General features: G+C 41.3%; 1 protein-coding gene across 4 annotated transcripts in view; it reads left to right on the top strand.

Moving 5' to 3' along the window:
- Nucleotides 1–13243, top strand: part of B3GLCT (beta 3-glucosyltransferase) — a 410530-nt gene that overhangs the window by 102280 nt on the left and 295007 nt on the right. For 3 of the 4 annotated variants that reach the window (XM_088460254.1, XM_088460251.1, XM_088460252.1), the window contains exon 2: nucleotides 3385–3440. In XM_088460254.1, the coding sequence (XP_088316380.1) occupies nucleotides 3385–3440 (56 nt within the window). Of the gene's footprint in view, nucleotides 1–524; nucleotides 544–3384; nucleotides 3441–13243 lie in introns of those variants that run through there. The other variant, XM_088460253.1, reaches the window with a different exon arrangement.

The raw sequence follows: 13243 nt of genomic DNA, 5'->3' as shown, positions 1-13243 counted from the left end.
CTCCTTCGTCACCATTTAACAGTGGTTAACAAAATGAATTTGACAGTTCTCTATGGCAGCTTAGGTAGTGTTACAGCTTTAAGTTCATCATGGTTCCCATTAAATTGATAGCTTAATTTTCATGAATATTAACTCTGCTCACAAAGGCTGCATCCAGTGTGTGCAGGTGATGAGTACAGTGTATTGCACTTTGGGAAGATTCCAATTAAAATCCACTTTTTCACTGCTTAGACTTCACTCATGTGTATGCAGATTTTGCATGTTTAAGTTGGTTCTCTTGGTTCATGTACCAAGACTGATGTCTTCCAATTCCAACTGTGCCCACAATGTCCCTGGCCAGCTGTTGTTCAGCTCTTCCAAATGTCGGCTCACTCCAGGAGCAGCTGCTATGCAGAGTCTTTGCGGACTGTTAACTGTGTGTCCTTGGCACGGAGCCTGAAATGTACTCCATCTCTTCTCTCTGTAACAGGAATGATGGCAGCACCAGCATGGAGGCTGCAACTACAAAGTTGTTTAATACGAGTGCACCTGCCTAAACACAATGTATGTATTGCCTAATGTGGTTTTAAAGTGATGTGTGTACTATGGAAATGCCCTAATTGAAAGGTATTTATTTCACAGAGTTTACAGGTGATTGTGGTTTATGATTTGGGTCACAATAACAGGGACGTGTTCCGGATACAACATGAAAGTGTAGTCTAGTGAAATAAAATCATCTGTTTGCATTTGAGAGCAATTGTCATCCCATGACTGCAATATTATACTACACTATGCATCCAGTTTCTTACAATGGGGACTACATAAAACATCTGTATGGAGAATGAGGAAGGGGTGCAGCCCCTCTTGGTAAGGGCCTAATACAGAGATGGACACATCAGTGCCTATGTATATGCAGATCAGCGATTATCGGAGTCTGAGTCGCACTGCGCATACGACAAGTTTCATTACCAATGTCGCTCACAGTAATGATTTATTTGCAAACTGATTGACAGGCGGGGACCGTTTGTGGGTGGCCTCATGGGGTTGGGGTGGCGTCTGAAACGCAGACATGTCGCAACCGTTTTCAGGGTATGTATTTGCCTGCGACTGCGATTCTGTATGCAGTAAAATGGCTTCGAGGTCTCCGTACCGAAGGCCAATCTCCGCGATCATAGAAAAGACACAGTTGTTTAATGTTGACTGCCTTTTTCTTTGCATAGCATTCCCCATGATAATGGGTTCATATTAAAGAGTACCTGTCGGCTACACCAGAGGTTCACAACCACATGGGAACTCAGGAGATGTTGTAGGGTCTTCATATTGTCAGATGTACATTATAGTTTAATGGCAGACATTTGCTCTGGAGTCCTGAATGAATGAACGCTGACACTTGGGGTCACTAGTACAAATGCACTGATGTTTAGGGGTCCCAGCTGACAAAAGCTTGAGCACCACGTTCCTGGAAACTATATTCAAACAATGCAATAGGAATATAAAGTTTTCATGTAGCTACACTAAATCATGACCTAGTACATCACGCAGTAGAGCAATAATATGTAAATAAAATCATGGTAGCTTTGTTTGCAATCAGGGTTTGGACAAAGAGAGATACAGATTAAACTTTGTTTATAGAGCAAAAGCATAACAAAAAACAAAACCTGCTTTGCTGCATTGAGATCTATGATATGGGTATAATATTTTACAGACCTATCCAAATACGGTATGGTCTGATATGGATTTTATAATTTCAGAGATGCCCATTGTTTTGTGGAACCACATGTGGCTATATTGGGCAAATAAGTCAATATTTGTGTCTATGTTGGCATTTTTATACATATTGCTGTTTGATGCTCCTAGCAAATACAACATAGTGACAGTGTAAGTCATCGTGCCCAGTCTGCCAAGCCTCTGTGGCTTTGAGACTGATGTATGCATACAATTACCTACCATTACTCTCTGTGCTTTGGGAGATCCTTGGAGGGTGAGGCGCAAATCTCAGTGTCATGTCTCTGCCCACTTCACTGGAGATGCAGGTGGGAGCACGTCATGCAGCACTTTGGCAGCTCAGCCCCTTGTGCCACGGCCCTTGTCACTGTGTTACGTTTAGCTTTAAGGGGTCTATTCATGTACAACATGAAGTGGCTACTAAAAGATTTCACTATATCTCGCATCACATCGATGCGATATAAAGTGATGTTTAGTAGCCATTCATGTACACTTACCTCTCCGACGTCTTCGGGAGCTGTCCGGCCCCTCCGCGATCCCTGTACGCAGTGAGAATACAGACATATTGGAAGCCCGATATGCCTGCTCCTCACTGCGCATGCCCCGGCGTCCCAGAGCAACAGGTCCGACCTGCTGCAAAGGATGCTGGGAAAAGGGGCGGGGCCAGCGCAGGCTGCCGGGCAGACCGCAGGGAAGTATGCAGCTTCCCTGCTCTGTTCTGTTTGCGGTACAGATTACTGTATTGCAGGAGAGGAACGGAGAGCTGAGCTTTCCGTTCTGCTATGAATTGCACTCACCATACAAAAGTTTGGTGATGCGATGCATGCATGGAGCAGGGGTACCGCTGGAGAAGGAATAACCTTCCCCACGGTAAACTTGCTCCATGAGTAGCACGAAGCAGAGAAGAGCCCACATTTCAGCTACACAGGCTCTTCCCTGCTTCTTGAATAGACCTTTGCATGTTAGCATACTCTAATATCGCAAAACTATGCGAAACGATATCCTCGCTCCCCGCGATCCTGTTTTCTCCTTTATCTCTGCTCTTTTGGGCGCTTTGGATGTCTTTCTGCCCTTTGGATGTCTTTCTGCGCATGCGCCGTTCTGCTGCTCTTGTTGAACTATCATGTAGGCAGGGACTGCTGGGAAATAAAGTGGGCCGAGCTAAAGCGGAGGAGTGCCAGAAAGACAGGGAAGTATTCCACTACCCCTGTCTTTAATATAGGATCAGACAGATAACGCCGTCCACAGCCGGTGAATCTGTTACAGCAGAAGGAACGAAAACCAAAGCTTTCTCCATGGTAATCCTCTCTATGAATAGACAAAGACCGTTAAAAAGCCCTGTTTTCAGCTAAACAGGGCTTTTCACTGTTACATGAGTAGATCCTTAAATGTGAATTGTTGACAAAAAGTTTAGTGTATTGTATGTTTTCTGGTGATAGGTACACAAATTCTATGATGAATATTCAGTATCTGGCAATGCTTGTTGTAAGAAATGTGTAAATGTTGTAAGAAATGGCCTTTTTTCAGTCTTCTCCATTTACTGTCTAATTACAGTATAACAAATAATTTGCGTTGGCTTCCTCTGCAGGCGATGTGTATTCAACAATTGTGTTACCTTGATTTTTTTTTTTTTTTTTTTATATTTTACAATTTTTTATTTATTTTTTTGTCTCCCCGCAGATCTAATTGGGATCATTGCTGCACACAACCCCAAAGAGAAAACGCAGCCATCTATGGTAAGTTACTGTTTTTAAATGAGTGAATCATTTGTAATTCTTTCTTCACATCAGATATACTCTTTTTTTTTTTTTTTTTTTATTCAAACAGATAATATGGAAATCTAATGACTGTTCTAGATTTCACAAGGATGACAGGTTCTCCCTCTGGCCTGTGCTTTCTCATTTGGTCTTTTCCAAATAAACTGATTGCTTTTTGTTTTCTTTTTTTCTAATCACTGGTCTTCTGTAGGCTGTCCAAGCTTCGGATGTGCTTTCTGTTGAAAAAGTATTTTTTTTTTTGCTGAATAGAACTTTTTATTTTAAGATCCTGGAAGTAGTGATGAATTCCCTCTGGTCACATAGCTGCGAAAATCAAATTGAAATTTCCTCTACCAGACAAATAACCAGGGAGGAATAATGTGATACTATTGACATTGCAGCAAGTCGCTCTATTACAAGACGCCCTCCAGCACTTTACTTATGGATTCCATGGAGTGAAACCATCTGACACGCGAGGCAGCTGTAATGCAGCCTTGCACTATATTATTGTTAGATTTGGCATATCAGGGTCGTGTTCTGAGGAGAGAATACATAACCTGTCATTGCAGACTGTAGAAGCTGGATGGAAGATAATGAAACATACTGTATATTAAGTTACTTTTGACAAGGTCATGGTCATGTGACTTGAATGTAATTTTTCCTCCTTCAATTGTCTTTATTGATTTTTAGGAAAAATCAATTATCAACAAAGTCCCCAATAAAGGTAATGGGGGAGATGTACTAAGCCTTGGCAAGAGATAAAGTACCAACCAATCAGTGTTGGAAAAAAGACCATTATTAGCTGATTAGTTGGTACTTTCTCTCTCTATCTCTTCCCAAGGCTTAGTACATATATCCCCATGTGAGCCCAATGAAGATTCTTTTTCATGCAATGTTACATATCAGCAAGGATGAGTATAGTCATTGCTTACATAATGTGACCTGTCTTTTAACTGGCTGACTTATCCAATCTGAAGCGTCTGCCTGTCATCTAGTTATTGATTGTGGTGCAGAAGGAGGTCAGTAAATGATTAGATATCTGATTGGTCTACTGCTTCTATGTAATAGCATCATATGTTTAAAGAAGGAAATAGAAGATCTAAGGCTTCTAAGCATATCTGTGGCCTCGCATTCTAGTTGGCTCATCTGTATTATAATCCACTATGGCCTGTCCAGTCTCTGTCATGTGCAGATGGCACCTCCACACCAGCGGAGAACGAGTAAGTGTAGAGGGGAGGGGGAGTGACACTTCCACCAGCCAATTGACTGGTTAAATGTTCTAGTAATAGATTAATGAGGAAGGCTACCACTTACCCAATTGTTCACTGACCCATCACTGTGGATAATGGGAATGTGTAAGTCAGCCCTCATGGTGTAGAGAGTAGAGCCAGAACAGGCCTTCTGGTTACATATAGGTCAGCAGAAGTCCTCTGGCTAAGGTCATCATAACTCTATAATCTCTGCCCTATTAATAACATCGAAACAAATACGTATTTTTTTATTGGCAAGGCTGTTAAATATAGGCCAGGTGCTACCTGTGCAATCCGCGTACATATAAGGTGCCCGAGTATCCCTGTTTCCCTGTTCGGTCTTGGCTGCTGGGACTCGAGACACCCGATGCACCTGAATTAACAAGATACATTGGCATAGATTCATGTAATCTTCACATTGTATCACAAAACAAAAATAATTGTGTTCTGAACAAATTTCTTTTCAGGTGGAAGTTACACTTTTTTGTTACATAATTAGAATAACACCATTTGTGTTGATCCTCAACCCCTTTACTCATAATGGCATTTAGAAACCTCATATTGGTTGTTGTCATAGTGCAGATTTGCATGTTTTAATTTTTATTATAAATTTGTTTATTAACATAAACAAATATTGTGGGTTACAATAAAGTACATTGTATACAGGTGGAATTATATCCAATTTACCCACCAGTAAGAACATTTGAGGCATCAGAAGGGAAATAAGTCATCTCTCATCATGGAAATGTAGGGATCAAAATCCTCCCCATCTCCTGAATATGGCTGTAATAGTCAGACCCCAGTCCCAGCAACAGGGCCTTTTTCCTGCATCACATACTGTACTGGACCTTTCTTTAAAATATGTGAAACAAAATACATCCCACTTTGCTGCAGACAGGATTGTAATGAACAATATTAGGATTTTTTTTTTTAATTATGGTATATTTTTTTTTATAACATTTTTAATCATTTTTAGGAATGTGTTAGATTTATTTTTATTCACTATTTAGCTCTAGGATTTCTGTGATGAACATTACTAATTCTATACAAACGAGGCATATTTGTCAATTTGCGAAGATTACAATTGTCAGAGGAAATTGGATTGGGGGAGAGATGAGTTGCAGATGCTGGTTTGGGGGAAGAAATAAATTTTAGGCATGGTGCTTACTCAGTGCAATCAAACTGAGGGGTCTATTTATAAAACCTCATTCCCAACTAAAATAAATTTTTTTCCCCTAGATAGTTTTTAGCAACGGCTACCACTGTCGGTGGCTTTCACCGAACGTCACCTATGGTTGCGATCTCTGGTGATAGCGTCATATTTTTCTGCTCTTCCCTGATCGCGATTGTCAACTCAGGATGGTGATAGTTGGGAGTGATATTTTATTATTTTACTTTACTAATTTACTTATTTTATGAAGTCTGATCATGGTCCGGGCCTCCGGTGCAGCGTGTTGCTCGGCTGTTCAGCTCATTTTTATTAATCATTCAGACTGGAAAAAGATTTTATAATAATAGAAGAATCGGCAATAGAAAATCCTTGTTATCGCACCATAATGATAATTAGGCCATTGACTGCCTTCCACCGAAATATCTTCATCCAGCGGTAGGACATAAAACATAAAATATTTTTACATTTTATTTCTGCACACACTTTTTACAGTTAATATTTTTTTCAAGGGCTCCTAACACCAGTGTTTCTGCAGGTTCCTCAAGAAAGAGTTTTCATTCCGCATTACTATTGTGTAAAAGCAGCCACCAAAAAAAACTGCATTTATGTGAATGTCTTTTTCATATTAGCTTTGATTTTTCTGTTTCTTTTTCTTTTTTTTTTTACTTTTTAATCTCACTTCGAAATACATTGGAAAGTCTAATCTTCTTTATAAGGACAGTAGATCCCTTTGTATCCACAGCTTTGACTAGCTCAAGGTACAAGGCGACAGCAGTGTGACTCGGCTTATAAATAAGGGCCATCAAAGTGGCAGAATTTGTGACGCATCTGTGAAAAGGCGAAAGCCGAATCCTATCTGTGATGAAAGTGTCAGGAAATTAAAAGGAAAGATCTCCTGGATTGTGACTGTTGGGTGAATTCATAATATGCCGTTAATCAAAAGTTTCAGTCTCGTTCCTTCCTTTTAACAATTTTTTATTGCTTTTCTCCAGTCCACAGAAGCTTACAAATTAGACTAAAAAAATTATTTAGAAACAAAAAACAAAACCAATAAACAAAAAAATATAAGCAAATGCTAAAGATCACAAAGCTAAATATAAAATAATCTTATTCTCACTACTGATTACAGAGGTGTCCACATACATCTTACCTCCGTGCGTTACAAGCAGCGTTAAACATAACACGTGAGCGCCGTGCGACTCTGTAGCACCCAATGTCTTTTCATGCAACTTTTTACCTTCAAATGCACCTTATTCACAAAACGACTGCGACAATGTAACGTAACATTTTGCATGCAGATACACCAGCAGTCGCACACAGGTACCTAGGTACATCAGTCCCTTCCAAATCACCCAGGTCATCAATTCGGTGGCATTTTGGTTGAAACTACCAGACTCTCTGTGGATCCTCAATATGTTCCACATATCACTGCTTAATCCATTCATCAACAAATACTCCTCCCAGGACACGCCACCACCACCAGTTGTGGTGTCAGCACAGGAGGAGGAGAAAATTAAGCAACTTTTAGATGTCTGCAGATGCAGAGGTACCCTGCAATATCTGATAAACTGGAAGGGGTATGGTCCAAAGAAATTAATCTGGATGGTGGCTTCAGATGTCCATGCTCCACAGGCTATCAAGAAATACCTAAAGAAGTTTCACCAGCAGTCTTGGACATCACTGATGTGTCTCAAACACTCAGCAGGTTATTAAGTGCTGGACTTCTCAATTAGAATCCTTAACAGAACCCAGCTGGGTTTAGCCTCAGGCTAGAGATGACATAACACCTCTTGTCACAAATTGGGGGCTTAGCATTTGTTAATGGCTCATGCGTTCCTACATTTCTGCTTTCAAGGCACCTCCGAGACATTCCAGAACCATCACCTGATTCACCTGTGCGCTCACCTGGCTCGTTAGACCAATGACTTTGAACCACTCCCTGTTGAAGCCAGCACTTGGAGGTGTATCATTGCCAGAACAACTTCATTCCTTCCAGGATTGTTCTAGGCTCCAGGTCTCAGTGTTAATGGGCTAAGGGCCGCCCAGAAGGCTTCAGGCTGATCCTCTTCGATCCAGGTCCGTACCCCTGAATAACTCCCAACACCTCCGTATTCCCTATTTCACAATACGCGCTGTTCAAACAGTGTCAACACTTCTGTGTACCTTATTGCATGCAAACCAGTACAAACACCTCCATGTTCATCACCCTATTGCACGCTACGTGCTGTACAAATGGTGCCACCAGCTTGTAGCAAAATCCCACACTTTGGGCTAGATCCAATCATCGCGGCAAAGACCGTACTTTACGGCAGCCTGAATTCATAAAAAATTGTTTGCAGCCCCATAGGGCTCAGAGCAAATTGATGCGAATTCGGGCTTGGAGCGGGCCGCAACGGTGCGAGATGCGGTGCCGTTGCTGGCGTTTTAACGCTGTGGCAACGGCACTTCGCACCCTTAGCAAACAATTGGATTGAGCCCTATCAGTACTCAGCTATATCTTTGGCATTTGTGACTACTGTGTTAAACTCCTCACGTATATACCGGAGGCACAGGTGCAGCAATACCTCTTTCGGTGTGTTTGTCCATAAAAGCAAATCCCAAGGTTTCACAGACCCTAGAGTAGAAATAATTAATCTCCATTTCAAACAACACACAACTACTGTATTCCAATCCTTTTATACTTGACTAAAATGACTTTTATCATAAAGAAACAGCAGCTAGGTTGAGGAACCTAACTCTGGCAACTGTCACCAGATGAGGCCCATGTTTCTTTGTCATCAGTATAAACAAAATCCTACATTTATTGACTCCATTGATAATTCATTAAGAGTAAGTAGTGATGGTAATATAAACTTAACCACATTTTTTAAAAGCCTCAGTACTCTTACTGACTGTAATATAATGGCATAAAATGTGGAATTGTGCCCTCTTCCTATGTGGCCTGACCCAGTAAACTTTAACCCTATTTCTCTACCTCATGTCTAGAATACTACAAGTAAAACGCCGCACTTACTAAGTACAGTGGCGTCCCTCCACTGGGTGACACACAGTGCGGTCAGTAGGGGGCGTGGCCATGTGGCCTGAACCTCCCATTTGAGTCTTTCCCTTGGGGGGGGGGGGGGGTCCTGGAGGTGTGGACTGCTCCCGGGGACCTTGTAAGTCATTATTTACATTGTAAAAGGGTATGAAGACAGCAAAGACATGAAGGCAGCAGGCTGGAATGGGAGTGGATTACTGTATACTGCCTGTGTATTTAGCAATTCAGTGATATTGGGAGAGATGCTTCATTTTCATAGTAACTTTTTCTTTTTTTTGTACTACAAACAGATGTAAAAATACCACAGTGAAGTTAACAATGCCAAATATATTCAGAAATGCTTAAATATATATTTTATTATATCCTTTCATTGAATGTCATAACAGCTCTGTTCACGCAGACATTTATTTCTGTATTGCTCACAAGTTCCCATATCTGCTGAATAATGAAACGGTCTATAATTCATGCTACACAGTAAATATTTCACATTTTGCTTATGATTCTGTACGAGGAATAATAGCAGCAGCACCATGCATAGCTCTTACTCTCTGCATATACAGCCCAAAATCCTACTTTCAGATAACATAATGGCAGGTCCCAGTCAAAAGGCTGAGATTATGCAACTGTAATCATCAACTGCGTGGAGACAAGAACTAGTGCTGTACCTATTACACACACACATATAAACTTACAGCAATTACCATTCCAACTCCGCAAATAATGTGACTTTAAAAATAATGCAGCACAATACGGCATTAGAACTTTCTTTCAAAAAGAGAGACGCAGCTCCCAGTGAGATACATATATATTCTCCATTTGTACAGCTGGGCTGAAGGAGGTAGATTTATGTTTCTGATAAAGCAATATGCCTAAAGGCCCAGAGTGTTAGGAGCCCTGTGTGCTGGTGTACGCGGGAAGCATGAGCAAATTTGTCTAAGTGAAGAGCGGAGCTTTATGTTCCCAATTAGTAGCTGTGACAGTTTGTAATCGGACACATAAAACTCTACTGGTTCACATACATACGAATCCAAATCAAATTAGTCTCCACTGCTGAGATTATACAACTATAATTATCAACTGTGTGGAGGCAAGAACTAGTGCGTACCTGTAATTATCAACTTCCAAGGAAGCAGGAATTAGTGCTGTACCTGTGATCATCAACCTGCATGGAAGCAGGAACTAATGCTGTACCTGTAATTATCAACTGTGTGGAGGCAAGAACTAATGCTGTACCTGTAATTATCAACTGTGTGGAGGCAAGAACTAATGCTGTACCTGTAATTATCAACTGCGTGGAGGCAAGAACTAGTGCAACTGCATGGAGGCAAGAACTAGTGCTGTACCTGTAATCAACCTGCATGGAAGCAGGAACTAGTGCTGTACCTGTAATCATCAACTGTGTGGAGGCAAGAACTAGTGCTGTACCTGTAATTATCAACTGCATGAAGGCAAGAACTAGTGCTGTACCTGTAATTATCAACTGCGTGGAGGCAAGAACTTGTGCGTACCTGTAATTATCAACCTCCAAGGAAGCAGGAATTAGTGCTGTACCTGTGATCATCAACCTGCATGGAAGCAGGAACTAATGCTGTACCTGTAATTATCAACTGTGTGGAGGCAAGAACTAATGCTGTACCTGTAATTATCAACTGTGTGGAGGCAAGAACTAATGCTGTACCTGTAATTATCAACTGCGTGGAGGCAAGAACTAGTGCAACTGCATGGAGGCAAGAACTAGTGCTGTACCTGTAATCAACCTGCATGGAAGCAGGAACTAGTGCTGTACCTGTAATCATCAACTGTGTGGAGGCAAGAACTAGTGCTGTACCTGTAATTATCAACTGCATGAAGGCAAGAACTAGTGCTGTACCTGTAATTATCAACTGCGTGGAGGCAAGAACTTGTGCGTACCTGTAATTATCAACCTCCAAGGAAGCAGGAATTAGTGCTGTACTTGTGATCATCAACCTGCATGGAAGCAGGAATTCGTGCTGTACCTGTAATCATCAACTGTGTGGAGGCAAGAACTAATGCTGTACCTGTAATTATCAACTGCGTGGAGGCAAGAACTAGTGCTGTACCTGTAATTATCAACTGTGTGGAGGCAAGAACTAGTGCTGTACCTGTAATTATCAACTGCGTGGAGGCAAGAACTAGTGCTGTACCTGTAATTATCAACTGCGTGGAGGCAAGAACTAGTGCGTACCTGTAATTATCAACTGTGTGGAGGCAAGAACTAGTGCTGTACCTGTAATTATCAACTGCATGAACGCAAGAACTAGTGCTGTACCTGTAATTATCAACTGCATGAACGCAAGAACTAGTGCTGCACCTGTAATCATCAACCTGCCTGGAAGCAGGAATTAGTGCAATAACTGTAAATATCAACTGCATGGAGGCAAGAATTATTGCTGTAACTGTAATCAGGGCCGTGACTAGCTATGGGCGACCAGTGCCATCGCACAGAGGCTATGTGGGCAGCACAGTCACCCCCCCATCCTTTGCTCTTGGCTAGTAGAGTGCCTGGAACGGCACCCTGCAGTTAGGATTGCTGCTGTAACACCTGTGGAGCGTCCTCAGGATGCAACAGACGGGCACCCTGCACAGTATATGCTGCCTATTGGGCCTATCATGACAGTGGGCAGGGCCAGCACAGGGCACAACCGTGCCCTGTTACAGCACTGACTGTAATTATCAGCCTGCATGGAAGCAGGAATACTGTACCTGTAATTATCAATAGATGGAACTAGTGCTGTACCTCTAGCTATCAATTAAATGGAGCCAGGAACTAGTGCTGCACATGTAGCTATCAACTACATGGAGCATGGAACTAGCTCTGTACCAGTAATTATCAACTACATGGAGCCAGGAACAAGCATTGAAACCCATTTATCAACTAAATGGAGCAAGGAGCAATGGAGCAAGGTTCTAGCGCTGCTGTGTTTTGCTTTCCTGATTGGTTGCAATGGGCAACATCTCCATTTCTAAAAACTCTCACTTTAGTAAATATACCACTAAGGGGGGTGTCCAGTTAGCTTTGAAACATTTTCGGGCATAAAAAATAGGGTACAAGGTCTTTTTCGCCTTGTTTTTTTTCGTGCTGTTTAATTAAACCCCGTTTAATACGTCCGAAAATTTTCTGTTTTTCTCACAAAAATACATAGGATCGGCGAAAAGTAGCGGACCTATGTGTTTTATCTGCCGCGATCGGGAGAAAAACCGCTTTTTATCAGGGATTTGGTTTTGCCTGCCTGAGGCAGGTGAAATGAAATCCCTGATAAGTGCCAGCTTCGGGGCTAATTGGGTAGCCCCGAGCGAGGTAATTAGCCGAGGTAATTTACAGCAGCTAATTGGATACACCCCTAAAGCTGGCCACACATCTAAAGATTGTCTGTCCTACCATCCAACTAGTTGATTGGTTGGAATGAAAATCTGGTAAGGTATGAAAGCAAATGACAAAGGAAAATGGACAAAAACTGTTGTTTGAACAAATTGTTTAGATCAAACATTTAACAAACTTGTTTGATGACCATTTTCATCTGTTTTCTGCGATTTAGGAGCAAATTGCTGATCATCATTTACTCCCATACATTACCAGATTTTCATTCCAACCAATCAACTAGTTGGCTGGTTGGACAGATAATCTTTAGCTGTGTGGCCAGCATTAGTGCGAGAACAGTGGAGACTAAATATATTTTGATTTGGATTCGTATGTATGTGAACCAGTAGAGTTTTATGTGTCCGATTACAAACTGTCACAGCTACTAATTGGGAACATAAAGCTCCGCTCTTCACTTAGACAAATTTGCTCATGCTTCCCGCGTACACCAGCACACAGGGCTCCTAACACTCTGGGCCTTTAGGCATATTGCTTTATCAGAAACATAAATCTACCTCCTTCAGCCCAGCTGTACAAATGGAGAATATATATGTATCTCATTGGGAGCTGTGTCTCTCTTTTTGAAAGAAAGTTCTAGTGCCGTATTGTGCTGCATTATTTTTAAAGTCACATTATTTGCAGAGTTAGAATGGTAATTGCTGTAAGTGTATATGTGTGTGGTGTAATATATATATATATATATATATATATATATATATATATAATATATATATATAGTGTATGTATGTGAGGGGCCTATTCATCATACCTTAAAAATCGATGGAGGTAATTAGGTTTAGAACTTGCATGGAGTTCTACCTAATTACCGGAGGAATTCATCATTCCTCCTCTCCATAACTATCTATTCCGAAAAGCTGTCATTTTTGCGTTGACAGCTTTACGGGAAATAGATAGTTATCCCTGTCTACACTAACTTACCGCAGC

The sequence above is a fragment of the Taudactylus pleione genome, unplaced genomic scaffold (genome assembly GCF_031769625.1).
Source record: "Taudactylus pleione unplaced genomic scaffold, aTauple2 ptg000043l, whole genome shotgun sequence".
NCBI classification, from domain to species: Eukaryota; Metazoa; Chordata; class Amphibia; order Anura; family Myobatrachidae; genus Taudactylus; species Taudactylus pleione.
The sequence above is the reverse complement of the archived record's forward strand: the minus strand, read 5'-3'. Positions and strand labels throughout refer to the sequence as shown.